We start from the raw sequence: 20,516 nt of genomic DNA on the forward strand, positions 1-20,516 counted from the left end.
TGCATATTTGGGGATCTAAAGACTCCCATTTGCTAATTAGCACTAAACACATCTGAAGCTGATGACAGTGTCAGGTGTAGCCGGGGTACTGTCTGCATTGCTATGGGAAATGCACAGATAATTAGGTTCAGTGTGACAAATGCAACAACAAATACAATTAGCTGGATCTCTGCACAGTTATCATCGATGACGCCTCAGTGTTGGATGGTATACACTGTGAGGAAAAAAAAATGAGATGAGTCAGTTGACATCTTCTGTACTTTTCACCTTTGCTGATTATACTGTAGCCATTCAAGAGCCAAGACCACAGGGCTAATTAGTTGTCGCGAAATGATTGATATCAAGGATGTGAACACAAGCCAAATGAGTGAATGACTCACGAGCCAGGATGGAACCTTGAAGTTGTCAGCATCCTTTGAGGAGTGCAAAGAATTTAGATATTCAGAAGAGTTCTGAAGACGTGTGGGTTTAATCAGGTTTAATTAGCACATGTAAAAAAGTGAATCGTTATAAACCTTTGTAGATGTTTATCTGCTCATCAAAGCAAGTCTTCCAGATTTCTTTCTGTTTATCATTGTATGAATGGTCAAAATATATCAGAATATTGAACATTAAAGTGATGATGGTGCTTTCCGACTCAAAAATACACAGGGGAGCTACAATTTAACCCGCTTGTCCTGAACAGGTTCACAGTGGGGGCTGGAGTCTATCCCAGTTGCCATAAAGTCAAGCATTGCCTCTAAAATTCAAAAGTCAAACTGTGGCTTAGTTTATGCAACACAGTATATATTTACTCTAAAGCTTACTGGAAAAACTAGCAGACCTTATCAGAGCTCTTAAAGGGAGTATTTAAGATAGGAGATGGCTGATTATGTGTTAGCTTAAAGGGAGGATGAATCTCATCACTGCTGATGCTACCTAAAGCAATGTACATGTGTTCTATTTTTTCCACACTGTGTTGATACACTGATCCAAGCCCTGGAGATATCGTTCCTCTTTCCACTGCATCTCTGCACTTTAAATAACACAGTCTGACCCCAGGGTGATGCAACACATCATTTTACAACAACTTTGGAGAAAGGAAGGAAAACAAGACTGTTACAGGAGCACCTGGAGAAGATGGCGTGTGTGTGCATTTCAATTGACATGGTTTTCCAAGTTGCTGTGTTGTGTTCTGGGAATTGTCTTGAAGCAAATGTATCTCCTTCAGGTGTCATTGTTTCACCGTTAACCCATCCCTGGTTCTGATTGAAGCCCATTTTCAGGTTTACAACCTCTGAATAATTACTCTAACACAACATTCAGCTCATTCCTTTCTATCCTGCTCACAGTGACCCGCAGTTAATTGCTGCACAAGAGTGCTGTGGAGCATTTTATCATCTTTCTGCACGTTGTTTTGTTTTGTCACACCTTGCAGCTTTAATGCATTCGTTTATTCTCTCTCATCAACCTTGCAGTCAGAGCACTCTGCTGTTTTAGTAGAAGAGCCCTGACTGTATATTTTCAACAACAAATCACAAAAAGCAAGCTGCTGGTTTACTAAAAAATATCAAAATATTTGCAACCCCACAGAGGACTTGATGAGTTGATCATTAAATTCTGCTCATAATCAGTGCTATTTGACAAGAGAGCAGACAGGAAATGGGCAGTGGGCTCATTGTTATAAAGCTATAGTCGTGAGCTTGTTGCAAACCAGAGGAGTGCATGTGCTAACAAGCATAATATAAAACGTGCAGTGCATGCTTTCACACAGCCACACAGCTGGGTTAGTAACAGAACACTGTCTCTGCTAGCTGGTGATTCCTTCCTGTTCTTCCTGTGAGAATCATGAAATATGTATGCAGCGCTCCCCTGTTCATGTATGGTGCGGTACTTTTATTCATGTTTAATGTCTCCTATGCCTGTGCCCCTTCCTCTCTAACTTTAGCAGCTCCATCAGAAGGGACCTGGTGGTTTTAACACTTGTGTCAGGTGCATGAAGACATAAATGGTTCAGTTGATACTGAACTTGTTTGATGGCAGAATGAGCAGAACAAGTGCTCGGGATGCGTTACATTCACCGTCAAAACTGTGGAGAGAGATGGTGACAGAATAATTAAGGGTATGGGTAAGTTTGTCCCAGTGATGGCACTGTGAGAAAGGTTGGGTGTCAGCTAATCAATAGCTTTCTTTCAGTGAGCTGTGAATACTCATAACAAGACCGATGTGATCATTTCTCCACAATGAAAGTGGTAAATCAGCAGATCAAAGATGGATTCATTGTATCGTCATCTGACACAGTATCCCTTTCATTTCCTGGCGGATGATGTTCGAGATAAACATGCAAATGATGCAGCCTAGTAATTAGTTTGTATTCGAAGTGTCTTATGTGATTTCCTATTTATTTCACTAAAAAACAGGGTGTGTTTTCATGCCACATGTCAGTGCTCTTTCATTTTCATAGCTATGTATACCCTCCAATTTCCTCTTTTTATCTCAAGTTAGCCTTTTCCAAACATTTCAGAGACCCTTGTGTCCTAGGTACATACTAACCATCTCATTGCCCCATAAAATGAGATCTGTGCCCTTATTTGCACCAAGGTCCTGTAGCTCCATCTCTGCCACAATGAGGGAAACGGCCACAAGGCTGGCAGATTGCATCCATGGGCAAGAGGTTCAATTACTTCAGTTGTCATGGAGCAATAAATGACAAATTAAGTGGCTGGCACTGAACACTACTTGAAGGAGGCTGTATCAGAATACTAATGTCAGCTGTGTCTGACAGTGGGTAAAGAGATAGACAGCAGAGATAGATAGATGGCAAAGAAAGCTGAGGTTGGGCTAAAGAAAAACAGCCAACATTGTTTTTAAAGCAGGATCTGTTCACTCTGACCTCGATTTAGAATTATTAGGCCTGTTAATAGACCTTTGGCTCCTTTGTTACTTTAAAGATAGCACAGCGATGTTTTTAATTGCTGTTCAAAAGACCTCTTTGTTATTTATAGACACAATAAACAGCAGGTTGTACTGTTAAGTTGTATTCATTTAGACTAACTACTTTGTCTGCCCATGATCTTTGCTACAGCAGACCGGAACAGACATTGTAATTCCTTAATTAATAAGAGTTTGCATAAAGCATTTAGACACTGGTAAATGAAGGAGCTCTGTAGTGCCAGTCTCCATCAGAAGAAACATTTCTGTATAAATCTGCAGCTGCACTCTTGGAACTGTGAGGCACTAATGCACATTACAAAGCAATCTGGGGATGTTAAATATGTTACCACTGAGCGAGCCAATGTAAAGTTTGACCTGATGATAAGACTGCATGACTGTCTCCACCCACACCTCATTCACCTGCCTCATTAATGAGTTGAGGAGTAAATTAGTGTTTAACCACACACTTAGGAAACAGATTTTTTTATTTTTTTTGTGCTAATAATGGTCAGTCACTCAGGGCTCCCCTGTAGTGCAGTGGTTTGCTTCACAGTAAGAAGGTTCCTGGTTCAAATCTGGCTTGGGTCTTGGAATTTGCACATGTCTGCTTGGAAGCAGAAGTACTCCGACTTCCTCTTACAACAATAGGTGTTGATGTACATTAATCAAGGACTTTGTGTTTGTCTCTCTGTGTCAGCACTGCAATAGACTGGTGACCCCACCTCTGGTCTATTGACAATAGATCCACCCCCTGTGAGCCTGGCGTACAGAACAAAGCGGGTTAATGGATGATAATCAGTGGATTGCCTGTTACCATAGATTACCGTGTATTGTACTCCTCAGATATGAATATGAATATGAATACATGTCACTGACTCCAAAAAGACAGTTACAATAAATCTATCTATGCATACATGACCTGATGCCTGATGACCCATCAACAACCATGTGTTTTAACCCTTTTCACTCACATTAACTCACTTATAAGTTTAAAACAGACCAAAATCGTCCCATCTAACAAGCCTTTTCTGCCATTTTCTTCACTACCACTATGACAAGCTCTGCTCCGAGTAACACATTTGACATGCTCCTTATTCACACAGCTGTAGCAAAGCACTGGCTATGTGACCATCGGTTGCTTCAATCTCATTGTAACAACGACCGCTACACATCCTGTTGAGGATGAGCTGTTCCTTGTGGAAGGACAGGGAAGTCCCAGAACAGAGCTGCCAAATATAACCGCACATGGAAATTTAATTTTCTTTGATGAAAGTGGTCCTGACTGAAGTACTGTCTGGAACCATGAGAAAGAAATGCTGTCTGACGTTTAGTTTGCAGAGTACAGTAAAACGTCGGGGAAATGTGTTTTGCAGAAAATGACCATGATGAGATTTAACCTAAACAATTATTTGAAATATGTTTAAAAAGTTTATTCATTATTTATATAAAACAAAAATCAGTTTACTTGAAGTTTAGACCTTTACAAATGAGACACTAGAAATTTCAGAGTATGTGATCGCTGAACTTTATAGATTAACAGTAAACCCTTAATCTATTTGTTGTTTATTCACCAAATAATCACACTGAGACTATACTGAAGCACCTTTGTGTTTTTGGTAAAAACAGCTACATTTACTGTCTAATCCTGCAAGGTTTAAACATGCAGGGTTGCACATTTGTCCAAAAAAAACCCACTGAACATCATTTTACATCACTGCAGGATACTCACTGACACCTTTTACACCTCACTATCTTTCATCTTATCTGTGAATTTAAATGTACGCTGCTCAGAAAACATTGAGGTTGCTGACCTCTACTCTTCTGTTCCCTTCATTCTCTCCACTTGCTTTTCTTATGTGATTTATTACTGTACACTCTACTGGGTACATTGCACCCTGTTCAGCAGACAGAGAGTGTAACTGAGTCATGCTGCAGCAGTTTTGTCAGGGTAACAAAACGTTTGCACGGGGACTGTGAACTTACATCCCCAAGGTGACCTCCAGGGAGATCCTGTCGGCTGCCCAAGGTGACAGCTGAGCACCTGAAGTGTGCTGCTCACATGGGGAGGGAATGCTCTGCAGCAAAATGAAGCAAAGGCATCACACGGATGAGATTCATTCATCTTAATAAAGTGGACCATCAAAGTGATGTGGCTGCAGAGCTGCTAGTTAGACAGGGGAAGAAGAGAGACAGAGACAGGGGGAAGTGAAGCAGACAGGGCTGTGGGAAAGGTTCTCGGCTGTAAACACAATGTTCTTTTTCCCCGGCATCAGTCCCCTGAATAGAACAGTACCTGTCTACCTGTTAGCAACATGCTGGCAGGAAAGCTCATTTTGTAGTGGTGAAGTGCTGCAAAGCACATTTTAATTTGACACCCCAAATGACTGGCAGAACAATTATTCTTTTAAGTAAAAGTCTGTCACACTTTCATATAAATAACCATGTTTTGTTACTCCACATCTTTGGCTGACACACTGTAGCGCAGCAGTGATTCAAAGGAAGAGTCATATCACGAAGGCTGGTACATTCTTGTTTCAAACACCCACGTCTCTGAGGTCTTTCCCATAAGATATATTCTGGAATACAGGGGATGATGCATTTTATGATGGCAGCAGCAGCTTCTGTAATAAATACTGTGTAGTTAGCCTAAGCAGTGAACAAACAAAGGAGACAACAGCATCTCCCAGAGAAGCTATAACAGAATTTACAAGGACAAAAATGTCACTGGTTGATTGACAAATGAAAACAAAAGAGTTGTGGCAACCTGAGTGGTTTTTCCTCATAGCATAGTGATAACATGGGGGCAGTGAACAGCATCGCTTATTACCTCCTGATGCAGCAGCTTCCTCCTGTCATATGTAAAAAAAAATCACACATCGCTCACAAAAGCTTCATTTCTTTTTATTATGATGGTTCTGGAGCATATTATGCTGGATTTTAGAGTCAAATTATTTTTGGTTAGACATCATTCTTTGTAACAAAATTTGCAGGTTCAGTTTGATTTTCTGTAATGCATAAGAAAAATAATCTATACATAAAATACATAATGTGTTTTATATTATTATCTATTCTATCTGCGTGTATGTATTCACATCACAGTGCAGAGTGTTCTTGTCAAGGTGAGTAGGGCCTGAAAAAAGTCTGTCAACATCTGACACAACAGATTAACATGTTTTATTCCATTTTCTCAGATAGAGGTTACAAAATGCCCCACCAATACAGAATTTCACTCTGTAACATCATGTACTCTGTGCATGAAACACGAAATGATGTAGTAACAACGCAACCTGACTGTCGAAAGAGCGTTTCCTACAGTATTTGCATCACCGGCCATCACAGAGTGTTTCACCTGTTGCCTAGCAACCTTGACAGCTGCAGTTGATACTTACATTTAAAAGTGTAATCCATGGCTGCCAAAGTTTCTTTCAAGGTGTCACTCTCTCTAGTGAGCAATGAATCTTGGGATAGGTTATGCCCAACGGGTGGATCATTCTCTGCTGCATCAAAATAGGACAACCTTGTCAAAATGCTATGGTGCAGTCTGTCTTCAGCCGGAGACAGAGCTCACAGTGTCACAGGGTCTGACTGAAGGTCATCACACCAGGCATGTGTGATGGATACCTTAATTGTAGGCCTACAATGACACAGCTGAAGATAGTGAATAAAGTTCTGTCCTGTGTGTCAGGCCTGTAAGAATGCAGCATGAGCAGCACCGGTGACACCAGATTAAAACACAAAAACATTAATCTTGGAGATCAGTTCTCTGAAAATGACAGTTTGAGACTACTGAAAGTGGGGCAACCCAGTCCCTATTGTTTGACAGGAATGAGAGTGTGAATCCATGCAGCGGCTGCTGTATCACAGCACTGGCCTCACGCCATTTCACTTGAGTTGTATAACATCCTTCTGCAATTTTCACATCTCATCACTGCAGATGAAGCTTTGCTAGGCCCTTAATATCAACCCGATCCTCCTTGTGCAGATTGTTCCTCTGTGGAAATATCACGGGAGGCCAACAGCTGGCTGCAGTTCATCTCTTGTCGCCTCACATTTTCAGCCACATCAATATTGGACAAGTCTGTTCAAGTTTCAGACTGTAGCACTTAAACAGATGGCCGTCCTCTAGGCCTCTTTTGAAGGAAACCAACAGACAAACAAACCAGGGATAAACTAAATCTGTTTTTTTCTTTCCTTAGTTTGTTGTGTTGAATATTTTGTGCAATCAGTTGTTTGCTAGCAGTTACGTTGCTTCTTTTTCTAATCACCAGGAGGGAGAGAGAGATCACGTCTAGAGCTGGAGAATTATGTGCGTGTGGCTGCTCTTAAATATGTAGTATTTGAGTAATATTTACACGATGGCACAACACTAACACTATCATGTGGTATAGTGTACACAGACATACAAATGGAAGTGCAATGGCACAGAGTATCCACAGCATTAAGAGTTTGACATACAGCCCATTCTGTAGAGTCATCACCATGGAAACTGGACAGAAGTGGAAAGCCTGTACTACAGTGGATGGGTCAATGGCATGACAACATTCAAGGTTCTACATGCTGGCATTTATATGAGAAGGGTTAGCACAGTTTTAGTACTTATTTTGAAATGCAAAATATACAGATTCTTTTTCCCAGTGTTGCATGTTTTATTTTTATTACTCTGCTTTATCTGCTGCTAAAACAAAGGGGTTCATTGATGTGACAGCGATAAGAATCGCAGCATTCTTCAGCTAGACTTGTGTCTTTGCGTTTCAGAAAGTCAAATTATGTTCGTCACCTTTGTATACAGATGACCTTGCAAACTAAATATAATTTAAAGCTGATAGCAAAACACTTTAGGTTAAATGGATAAAATAACTAGATGGTATCCTTTATAGAGATGAAGGACTTTCTCCTCACTCTGTTTTGGTTACACAGCATTCACTTTCACTCATTTGTTGCTGCATTCAGTGTCATCACTTCAAGATGCAGAAGTGATGGGTTGTATTCCTAACACAGGTCTAAGCTCCAAAAAAGCTGAAGGGAAGCAAAAAGAAAGGAGCTGACTCATAGTAAAATGATACTCCACATCATTAGTGACATCTGTTTACTGGTCAGTCCCTCATGTGTTTCTGTTTGTGTTCATTGGGGTGGTCATGCAATCGCAGCCAAAAATGGCAACTGCGAAAGGGTACAGTCAGATCTCAATTCTGAGTGAAAACAGAACTTAACAGCGAGTGAAAACAGAACAGCTTGTGGTGTCAGGGGAGCTTAACCCTAGGACTCCCCATTGAAGATCCACTATGTTGTCCCATAATATGATGACATCAGGCAATACATTCGTATGTTCTACTAATAGAAATTTAAGATAATGTCACATGTGGGGAAATATGTCCATATGCTCTGTTAGCATGAATGTAACCATGCGTTGTATAGCAGCTGTATTATTGACCTTTTTTCCCATCAGGATGTTTGTTATATCAGCTTTAACAGCATTAAGGTTGATTGACTAGAGATTTATACAGTTGTTATATTTTGTATATACATTTTGTCATCAGAGGGTGAATGTAAAGCTGTGTATGGATGTTTATGAATCTCCTTCAGCCTGAAGAACAACTACAATTCTGAGTTGTCCACAGTTATCTATGCAATCCCACAGGGTTATAATCCCAGTTTAACCCTCGTATCTTTGAAGCACCAGCTAATTTCTGGTAAATACAAGTCAGATGAATGTCTTAAAACTGTCTGAAAACAACATTTTTGCACAGCGCCTACTCTAAGTGCTGGAGGAGAAATGTACCAGAAACAGTTTCCACAAAACTAATTAGCTGCCTAATGCACAATTCAGGTATTCAGTCAGTGTTTTCTATAATTAGCACATAGCTTGTTAGCTTGACTGCCTTATGTTGTGGCGCCTCAGTGGCAGTGGTAACAAAGACTGGTAAGAAAAGCAGAAGGGAGCAGAATGTGGGGAAAAAACACACACAGGGAGGATGACAGCAGTGGTGCCTGTAGAGTGAGACAGAGGTAGCTCCCAAAGCTGGCTTTATGTCATGGCTGTAGCCAGGTTTTTAGAAGCACAGCTTGCCCGTAAATAGCTGGGATAGGCTCCAGCCCCCCGTGACCCCGTACTATGGGACAAAGCAGGCTCAGAAAATGGATGGATGGATGGATAAAGCACATCCAAACGACCAAACCTGTACTTGAACCCTATCCTTATCACATGTTTAGTTATGGCTGAACTCTGCAGTCTTGCAACTAACAAATTGGACTAAGCTCCTTGCCGTATCTCTGATGTCTAGGAGCACATGCACATCAGCAGATTCCCACAGAGTTAAAATGTAAGTAAAGGACAGAGCTCGGCTCGGCTCTTATTCCTATCAAACTATATTCTGGCTTCAAATTTTGTGAAGCAGCCATCCACTCAATGAAAGAGCATTCAGTTTGAACCAAGGTGATTGTATTATTACCTTATCCATTAAACACACATCTGTCAGTGTAGTGTTTTTTTTTAAACTTACTAAATTATCTGTGATTTGCAACATTAGCTCCATATCTCATCTGGACAAAGTGAGGCAGATAAAGCAGAGACCCATTAGACAATGAAATAGCTTGGCCATGGTGTACTGCTCCTCCTTTAAGCCTTTCTTTTAGTGTAACCGAATATACTGTAAATCTCTCCCTTTTTAAAAAAAACTGAGACCAAGGTATATTACACATAGTGAATGATGTTTGTAATTTTACTGTTTGCTTTTGTTTTTTAAGTAGAAAAAAAAGTTAAATAATATTTTATTACCTGTCATTGATACTCTGTGACTTAAACAGCAAGAAGAACACAAGGATTTAAACTCACAATTCATGTACAGAAGAAAATTATGATTTTATGATTGATGTATGTCCATTTTTTTTACATCTGGTTTTGGTTTCCATCCACTCCCAGAAAGATCAAGCTCCATCCTTACCATTCATATGAAAGCTGCTTTTTCCACTGCAAAGCTTAGGGCTAATGTTTTCTTCCTCGCGTTTAATATAGCAGCTTCCGGTTTATTACAGCTGCCTGAGGAGACAGTTCATGGTTGTGCATTTGTTAACAGCGAATTGCAAAATATCACAGTAGTATCTGCTTCTCTCCTTATTTGGTTTGGTGGTGGAACAGAGCAGCCATTTTCCTTATCCATAAAAAAACACATAAGATACAGTCTGAATATTTTCATCCTACATATTATACCCACTGTGGATATGTCAGTACAGCATCTGGCATGGTAGCATATTGGATTAGTGCAGGCTTTTATCGGAATGGAAAAAAAGCCTTTGCTTTGCTTTTCTTTCTTCTTCATTTTTGTTTCAAGGACAGCACTGCAGTATTTAGTCCTCAGTAAAATAGCTATAATGTTACAGAATGAAAGCAGTGTTGTTTAGCCCTCCCTCACGTGTTTGGTGTTACATGTGAATCTTTAAATTAATATGAAAGAATTGTATGTTATATCATCACAGCTATGACCTCATAGGCCACATGTTCTCTTTTTTATTGCTGATGTTTTTAATGACTGTGTTGACAAGCTGCATCAACACACTGTTTGTTTGTGTGTATGGATGTGTTCACTCTGGAATGTGTGTGGGAGTGCAAAGAGAGAGAAAAACAGTCAACGAGGGAGAAGGTAGCGAACACATCGCAGCTGTATGGCTTTTTGTTCAATATAGATTCATCTTTGTATCGATATTCTTCGGCTCGCATGTTCGGGTTACTTATATCTTCATATATCAGAAAAGACCATGTAGTGACTCATAAATTGTCCATCCAGTAAATAACAGTAAATCTCGGCATGCATTGCCAACACTGATGAGCAGAAAATGGGATGAGCAGCATTAGGAGGAGATAAATCCCCACATCTGAAGGATTATGGTTATTTTGACAAATGCGAAACGCTTTTCAAATAGAAATGTAATTACATGGTGAATATTAAAGTCAGAAAAATATGATCTTTCTAGAATTCTAGCACGCATTATTAAATTGTACAACTTTAGTTGCCTTTCAGATGGATGTCGGGTTGTGCTCTCATTGTCAGAGAGAGGATGCTAATGGTCTGCTGTCGGGTGTAATATGTGTCGTATGATTTATTAGGTTGTTCCCAAATCAGAATCCTTTCTGTACAATTGGATTCAGCAGTTCAATAATTTAAAAAAAAAAGGGTCTTTATTTTATTTATAAAGACAAGCTACCAATCAGAATACCCAGTGGTGCAAATCTGAACACAATAAAAAATGAAATAAATAAAAGGAACATGGTACGTCGTGTTATTCGAAGCTAGCATCCAGCACACTGGCCGTTATGCTCTATTTTTCATTTCACTTTACCAAAAAGAATAACTTAAGCTAACTTAAGAAATATAACATCTTTCTTGCATATATTAATATTACATTTCAAAGTCCTGCATTTCTTCATTTATTAATGTATTTGCATATACTATATGGTTTTGCAATGACCAGACTAGTATCAATAAAAAGACATTTGAAGCAGGCTCCAAAGTGTTATTAGAAATTCTGCAAATATTTTTGAACAAGGCCAGCAGTTATCACATAAAGCCTGCCCCATTTTTGATAAATAGTTATCATTGGTTTAGTAGGGTTTGTCATGTTTGGAAACAGCTAATATCAGTGTTATAGAGCATATAAACACAATGTCTGAGACATTTTTGCATGTCATGTCTACATAATCTGAGCATTATATGTGTATGAAGACTAGAAATGGCACACTACATAATAAGGACTGGGACCTGTCAACAATGCTGCCATGTGGATTCTTTAATTAAGCAAGCTGCTCCTGCTAGAATTCTTCATTAAAATGTCATGTCTGTATTTTTATCAACTTATATCGGTTGCAATAAACACTGAGTGAAAAAAGAAAGAAAAAAATAACTGCACTCAATCGACTGAGTGATAACTATGCCTCATTGACTTTCAAGAGGCAGCCTTAATGATTTATTAACATTATGTTGTGCAAGAACAAATGTATCCCAGCTTTTTTTATTCTAACATTCATAATAATGATAATTTTCTCTGCAGTAATGTATGCTCTGCTTAATTAGGTTTTCTGGCCACTTGTTATCAGCATCATGTCTACGTCACCCACCCTGAAATGATTTTTCAATTTACCCATGCTAATCAACAATCAGGAAAGGGGGTCTTGTGGCTATTAGCATGCCATTCAGCTTCCATGGGTGTGTAGCCTAATAGACAGCGATGATAATAGAGGCTTGTCTGTGCTCTCTCGCTGCAGCGTTGACCACTGAGTGAATTATCCAGCTGACAGGGAGCAGCAGCACAGCTCGGGCGGAGGATGTTGTTAATATGCCAATGAGAGCTCATGCTTCCAATGCCAGTCTGAGGCATGCTGGCATGGTGCAGCTGCCTATCAACTAATTGGGAATCATTTAGCTGCAGCTTGACCTACATTCAGAGCAGTGCAAATGGGGGGACCCCCTATGTGAATGTTTTCATTAGCAATCTAAAACTAATAGCTTGGGAATTAGAATTAATTGCAGTGTGCTGTGTCACAAGCATTTATATCATTGTCCTCTTCTACATGTGCAGCAAAGTGCTTTAGAGTGGGTCAGCAGAGTGCTTCAATGAAGAACTGTGAACTTTTGTTATAAAACACTAAATTAACATAAAACATCAAAAAGTTCTAATGGCAAAGAGTCAAGCCTCTCCTCCTGAAAGTGTTCACAGCATTTTAACATGTTTTTTGTTATGGCCAATGAAAAGGTGAAATGCTTACAGCGATGTTCAGAGGTTCTCTTCTCTCTTTTGTGTCAAATCATAATCATCGTTATAATTCATCTGATTGCAGTGGGTCTTAGTATTAGACAAATACAACCTCATACAAACAATAGAATATACATACAACTTTTTTTACTGTGCTATTATTTATTTAGTAAAAATGTAGCCAAAAACAGACGTTTGGCAGTTCAGGTGTGTGTTAACACAATGACAAGAGAGAAAGACAGAAACAATGGTGTTAGAGAAGCAGCTGTTGCTGCACATCAATCAGAAAGACTTATAAAAGACTTATAGAGTTCAGTGTTCTACAGTGAGAAAGATTATTCACCAGTGGAAACATTTAATCCTCACAGATCAAACACAGCACAGGATCTGCACCTTGCAGTCACTGAGTGGATCATGAACTCCTCTGTATATAGAGAATTCAAGATAATAATGTGAAAACATGTTTTTTTTTTTTTGCTTCATTTCTGTTAAATAAATAATGGCACGGTTATAAAGCTTTATGTTTGTTGTGTATCTGAGGCGATATACTTAAACCCTATATGATCATCATCTATAGCTTCATCTTAAAAGGAAGGAAATAGGAATATTTCTTTTAAAGCCAACTTATGTTCTAATTGCTATACGTTATACAACAAACTGTGCAAACATTTTGCTTAGGGCAGGCTAGACATGTATAAAAATCCACACTCTCATGTTGCCTGTGATTTGTGCCTCTGCATTAAGCCTGCTTTCATTTATTTCCCCCACCTTTGTATTTGGACTGTTCCCCCTTGATAATTTATCTCTTTTTTTGCTATTTATATTTCATCATTTTATTTTGTCTAGCAATTGTTTGTTCTCTACTTTTTCAATGTGTTAACCACTGTGTTATCAACACTCAACACCCAAAACACAACACCTCACAGATAACTGAAATGGCTTAAGGAAGAAAAAAAAAGGAGTTATTGTTTATACTAATAGCTGTCATCACTTGAAGCCCAGAACAATTCCCCGACCAGCTGAGAAGATCATTTCTTAACACTTTAAACTCTTGAGGTTTTCAGTGATAAACAATGAATCATTCTAGCTGAGAGGTAGGTAGGAGAAAGAAGGGGAAAGGAAATGTGATGTGTAACTGTGCTGTAATACAATATAAACAGCAGCAGAGCACCTGGACTGGAGGTGTAGCTTCCACAGGTAACAGCCTCGGTACAGGACACTTTCAGCATTCACTTCCCTTCAGGGCAAAAAGATCGAACTGTAGTTTAAACAGGTAACATAAAAAGAAGACAAGATCAGGCTGATGCCAGATGTCCGCTCTATTACCTTGGCCAGTAGCCAATTTGCCGAATAACCGCTAACACTTGTCAAAGGGAAACTGGGCTGTTCTTAGACAGCTATTGTAATCAAGAGATTTGGATTCATTTTATATTTATGTGCTTGTACAGTGCAGAGTTTAAAGTGGAGGAGAGGTGGTGATCATGCTTGAGGCAGAATCTGACTATATGCAGCCCTCAGCCCTAAGCAGCTCTGTTGGCAGATGTCCAAGCTATGCCAGCCAATGACTCACCTCTCTAAGAGCTCCAAACATAACAGCCAGCATTTCCCCAATATTCCTGATTAAAGCTGAATGCTCACTCAGCTTGGTTGGCCAAAAAGGCTTTCAGTCTTTTCTTCTATGCAAAGACATGAAACTGATCCTGTCTTAGGTTACTGCTTCAGAAACGCAGATATACTGAGAAGAACAGGGAAAAGACTGCGAATCAAACATTCCACCGTGATGCTGGGAAACAGTTAAAAAAACAAAACATTCATTCTATTTTTACAGACTGTCAGCTGCACAGAGACATCATCATATCTTAAGCTAATCGACTTTGTTTTGACATTTAGTGTTTTAGTTATTAGTGGATGCTCTTATCCTCGGAGACTGACAGTGAGGGAGTGAAGCTGTTGATATCTTTGACCAAAGCAGCAGAGGAAAGAAAAACAGATAATCATCAGTCAGCAAACTGAAACACATTAAGATGTTGTAGGAAATAGAAAATGACCTTTAAGCTACAGTGGATTTTTCTAATGACCGGACATGTAGACCTACACTGTTGAGGAAGATCATGTGCACCTTTTTATCAAAGTGTGTCAGCATGTGTCTGAGCTCTGTCTCTAGCTTGGGCCTCCTCATTTCTTCACTCTGCTTTTGAGCAAAATGTCCCAACAATGATTACATTGTCATGCAGGGTCTGTTCATACATGTCAAGCCATCCTCAAGAGGCGTTGAAAAAAACCAGTGCATGAATATGAATTTGTCACCATGGTTGCCAAGAAAAGGGTGGTGTGAGCTAATTAGAAGGCTAGCTAGACCGCTGTTTGCAGTGAGCATGATGCGGTGTTGGTCACGACATAAGGAGAAGGACTCAAGAGTGTTGTGTGTGTGTGCAGTATACCAGCAGCCTTTATTGTCAAAGCTTATGCTTGCATATACTTAACAAATAAAGATACTTCAGGCAGATGATGTTAAAACTTGTTACATACTCCATGAGAACAGAGAAACCTGTTCGTGTCCCTGAGGTGGCAGGAACAGGAACAAAGTTAGTTTTGGCCTGGACTTTTCATACTTCATGAGAAACGTGTGTGCAGAACTCCTCATACAGGTTTTGAAGAAGTTTTGCTGCTGAACTACAGCAGAAGCAGCAGTTAAGGTAAACATGTTTGAAGTGGAGGAGGAAGATGTTGCTGCTTTTTGGGATTTCACAGTTTTGGTTGTTTGCCCAAATATCTGTTTACCTGATAATAACGAGCTGGTAATGTTCAGAGTTGGGTGCAATAATACATTGAATAAAAGGTCTGGCAAACTATTGTCTGACCTGTATGGATTCTGTGTGACTGAAGAAGATTTTCCGCTTCTCCACATTGGCCACGCCCATATCCAACCAATCACACCATAGTTCTCAGACTTCACCAAGAAATAAGTTCTGCCCAGTAGATGTGTCGAGAACAAGCTAGGGAGAGGAGAGGACAGAGGAGTAAATCACAGCAAATGACTCTTACAATGATAAATATGTAACACGAGTATATTATAAAGGTTGATTCTTTACCAGTGGTCTCCAATTTATATTATTTATGAGAAAAAAACGAATTACCCACCCCTGCACCAGGCCATTACTCCACACGTGAGTGATTCGGAACCATTCTTAACACATATGTGACTCCACCCCCCATGTCATTTTGTATCAAATACAGGTTGTGTCTATGACTTATATGCCTTTTTATACACAGAGCTTTGGTTCGTAAAGAGTGTTTAAAATGTGTGTAATGCTGCTACATGTTTTATAGCAAACTACTTTTGTCCTGTGTTTTGGCTGTGTACAAGAGACCTACGGCCAGATAATACATGGCCGATGGCACAATTTGCTTTTCTGGCAATTGTTACAAATTAGGGCAGACAGATATAGTTCCCTCTATACTCTGGCTCTTCACACTTGCTGTTCTTTTTTATTCTTATGTATTTTATATTATTTTTGATCTTTGGTGTTGTGTGGATGAGTGTCTGTAGCTGAATAAGGGGATGAATAAACTGGCTCTTGTGTATATTCTATTCTCTGGGTACTGTTTTCCTCCCACATACCAAAGACGTGCATGTTGGGTTAATTTGAGATTCTAAATTGGCCCTGAGATAAGACAGGTGACCTGTCCTGGGTGTACCCCACCACTTGCACTTGACAGCTGGGAGAGCCTCCAGCCCCATGTGACCCTATACAGTACAAAGTGGGTTAAAAATGGATGGATGTTACTATTTATCATTTGTATTAGTGACAACTGACCTATTCTGTGTTTATGTGTGGAGATCATACCTCTACCTTCTAGATGATAGGAGGAAAAATATAAAATAATCTCCACCGAGCACTAACATTTATATTTCCATCAGCATGAAATGAATTGTGAGAACTTTATTATTGCTCCTCTGACCTTTCATCACTACCATCGACTTTTCTTTGTTTTTATGAGAAATTTCAAACAGATCCTCAGCTGTACTGTAGTCACACTCTGCCAAATGGTGGCCTTTTCTTTACTAAACCTGGACTTCTTGGATTCTCTCTTATTGTCTCAATGGTTCCATATGTACCACTGGCACCCGTTGTGTTGTTTTAACACAGGTCTGCTTTGGGTCTAAACACATGCTTAGTCCTGTTAAATTGTTTATTTGAAAGTATGCCAAACTATACAGCACAGCAGAGCAAAAGACAGTCAGGCTGAGTAGAATGATTCATACTGTAAGTGTGAAATCCAAGTGTCCAGCACTTTCTGTGTCGCATCTCACTGCTTTACTCACTGTTTCAGCAAATCCATTCCCAGTGATGAATGTTAAGGAGTTACAAGTGGTTCTGGTTCTCTTTAACTCTGCCATGCCAGTAGAACACCCACCATAATGAATTCATATGAATTCTAATGTCAAGTGGTGCAAATCAGATGGGCTGAAATGTTTCTTGTTTCAGTTCTACCTTACAATACAAGAAGCTGTACATGTTCCACTCTGAGCTGTCAATTAAAAAAATGCAAGTGAGACCTCATGAAAAAGAAATTACAGGTTATTTCATGGTAAGCGGCTCCGTGTGAATAAAAAAAATGAAGTGTAACTTGGCGAGCTGCTGGCTGTGAGTGCACTTTATGTAAGCTATAGTAGGTGACAGTTCAAGTGAAGTGCTGCAAAAGGCAGGAACTGACTAAAGAGTTTGAGGAGGAGGCAATAAAAACCAGAAAGAGGTTCTGATGCAGTGCAGGTCTTTTTTTAGCAGACATATTACATATTTGTTTATTTCGATATGTGTAAAAGTCTTTTGACTGGTAGCTTGCAAGGTTCTACGTCAGAATAGATGTTCAGTGTGTTCGGTTCTTGCTGAGAGATGTCACAATGTTACATGCTGTCCAAGCTGAATCACACGTGTTGCATCACACTGCAGCTCCTGGACAAGCAGAAAAATGGATGTGACATTGGTAAAATGCGAACATTCTGCTGTGTATAGGCATGTCTGTCATACAGAGGCAAATAAAATAAAAAACAAAAACTAGATTCCATACAAAGACTATCACTGTGTCGAAATCACCCCCTACTCACTATAAAGGTACCTATATAGTGCCTTCACCATTTGTTAGTGCTGTCCACATGGGTGGTGGGAATTTTTAAACCCTATATAGTGTCCGCAAAGTATCCCACAATGCATCATGAAAAGTAGTGTACAATTGATTGTCACTGCATTAGCAAAATGTACCATCATGCATTGCACAGAAGAACAGGAGAGCAGAATGGCCTGCCTTACAAGTACAATGACCTGCTTAACTTAATGTAACGTGACTTGTTGTTTGTTTTATTAGTTGTTACCACATATTAAAACATGTATGTAAACAATTATGGTCTGATAGCACCAATTGTAATTGCTAGCAATGTAGGCTGTTTAGCCAGCAGAGTTCAGCACGGTGTATTTATGCAACAGCAAGGGTGTAATTAACAGGGACAGAAAATGATGGTGGGAGTGTGTTTCCCGATGACCATACTATACTGTATAGTGCCCTACCTTGAACTCCCCTAGCAGGGAGTGAGAGGGTGATTTCAGACACAGCCCTTGGCTTCAGTCAGTGCCTACATAACGAGAAACGTTTTGTGTCAGGTTCTCTGTAAAGTTTTAAATGACTCTGCAGATTCATGATGATGGTAAAAAAAAAGTTACACTGTCAGAAATAAAAACAGTCTCACAGCTCATTTCTTTTTTGAATGACACAAATCCTTCAAGGCCCCCAACTGTTTAACAGGGTCATCTCTTTTGAAGCTGCCTGCTCTATTCATTCTTTTATGGTGAAGAGACCTATATAATAATAGCACCATACCTTTCTAAAGGTGTATTTATTTTTGTATTTACAGATCTGCACAGGTCCCTGGAGCTTAGCAGTGATGTGGGAAAAAGAGCCTTTTATTGTCTCAGTTACTGCAGCTCAGTTTATTTTATGACACTTTTAGGCTTCAGCTGGGATTACTGACGATGCAAAAACGAAGAAGGCAAAGGGAGAAGCAAATGTTGCTATTGGTTCGAACAGGAAGCAGCCACATTAATATTTACCTCACTGTTTACATGTTTTCATTGGAATAGAGGCACACATGTAGCCTCGCTCTCCTTGACAATCTGTTCTGATCCTTCCACTCAGCTCATCTTGCCTTCAGACTTGTAGTCCATGAATTCTTTATTAATTCAAATAAAACAGTGTGTGGAGTTCAGAAGTAGACAATAGGTTGTTTTCCACTGATCGTTCTATTCCTGCAAAGTAAAACTTAACCGTTGGAGATTTAGAATTGAATGATCTGAACTTTGACACTAATGTGAACCTGTTAAGAGAAAATCTAAAAGCCATGTCTGCATCAAATCAGCTTTGAGTAAATCCTTTTGTGATCCAATAAAATAATCCAAGACAACATATTTTACAATAGATGTTCTGCAACAACTCATGGCAGCGAGCTGTGATTCTTCTCCAGAATATTTTGTCCATTCTTGGACTGATAACTGCACAATAAAAAAATAATAAAAAAAACATAATGCTGCTGTATACATACTGGCTTCCGTGCATGTGTTGTTATCTAATATGAATGTTTGCATAATGTTGCTTTGTGCATTTTGACATGTATGAGTGCATTCATATTTTGTGTGAAAGCATTAATAGGCATTAGGGTATTAATATCAATATTACACAAGCTGTGGTGCAGCGTTATCCCATTTAATTGACATAATTCAGACCACACTAGCACGTAAAAAACCAAGAGGGGTCTTTGAATCAGCAAAGTGCTTGTAATGTAATAAGCACTCTCTTCTAAATGGAGCCTTGACTCCATTTAAAAGAGGGCAGAAAATATGTGTGCACTCTTGCTTAAGGCTTTCATCTTGCATATAAATCACTGCAGCTGAAAGTGGGTGTTTGAACATCACAGATTTCAGGTCTTGGGGCACATGCTGTATCATCGGCCAAGGCTGGATTAATGACGGAGCTGTGCCATAACAGCATGATGGAAATTAAGCCAATTCCAAATATTCAGAGAAGTGATGAAAATGGGATGTTTTGGTCTGTTTTAGAAGCCTTACATGTGGTTCTCTTTTTCTCTCCTTTCCATTTCTGTGTAGATACCGCGGCAGCTGAGTGCTCTGACATTGTACAGGTGTGAGCAGTCGGTTCTGGATTACTGCCATGCCCACCTGTCACTGCGCCTCAATGTGGGCATGGAGCCCTCTACTCAGGCGCTGGGAGGTCCAGGGCCAGCCTTGTACCACCCAAGCCTAATGGCTGCCCTCCCCTCCGAGCCCGTGCTGCCTTGCCCCCAGACCGCCTCCCACCACCACCACCACCACCAGTAGGCAGTGTACACAGCAAGTCTCTGAACTGCTGTGTGTCTGCTGCACAGAACCGGTGGACTGCTCATATTTAAAACGAAAGACCGTGTGGGAGGGAACTGGGACTGGTAAAGGAGCATAAGAGACATTCAATCTACAGCAGAATGTCCTGGAGCCAGGGTATAATGAAAATGAAATTATTCCTCAGTACAAATAAAGGGGTGCAGCATTATTGATTAGTGAGCTTCTGACCTATCTGACCCTTCAGTGTCCTCAATTAGCAAAGGAGGCTGAACAACACCATGAATTTCCATGTTCTGCTTTGCCTCTTGAGGAGTATTAGGGATAATAATTTAATGATTTGTTAATCTTATTAAACATATTTCCTCAGCTGCTCGTAATCTGGGCACTTCTCTGCTGTGCAGGTTAAGTAATCAAATGTAAACAGAGCAGGGAAACAGCATGAAAAGCAATTGAGCAGCAGGAACGATGAAA

General features: G+C 39.7%; 1 protein-coding gene across 1 annotated transcript in view; it reads left to right on the forward strand.

Moving 5' to 3' along the window:
• LOC114441082 (leucine-rich repeat transmembrane neuronal protein 4) overlaps positions 1–20,045 on the forward strand; it is a 38,910-nt gene extending 18,865 nt beyond the window's left edge. The window contains exon 3 of the mRNA XM_028413850.1: positions 19,815–20,045. Within this exon, the coding sequence (XP_028269651.1) occupies positions 19,815–20,045 (231 nt within the window). The remainder of the gene's footprint in view (positions 1–19,814) is intronic.
• Positions 20,046–20,516: the final 471 nt, after the last annotated feature.

This window comes from Parambassis ranga, chromosome 9, assembly GCF_900634625.1.
Source record: "Parambassis ranga chromosome 9, fParRan2.1, whole genome shotgun sequence".
Taxonomy (NCBI): Eukaryota; Metazoa; Chordata; class Actinopteri; family Ambassidae; genus Parambassis; species Parambassis ranga.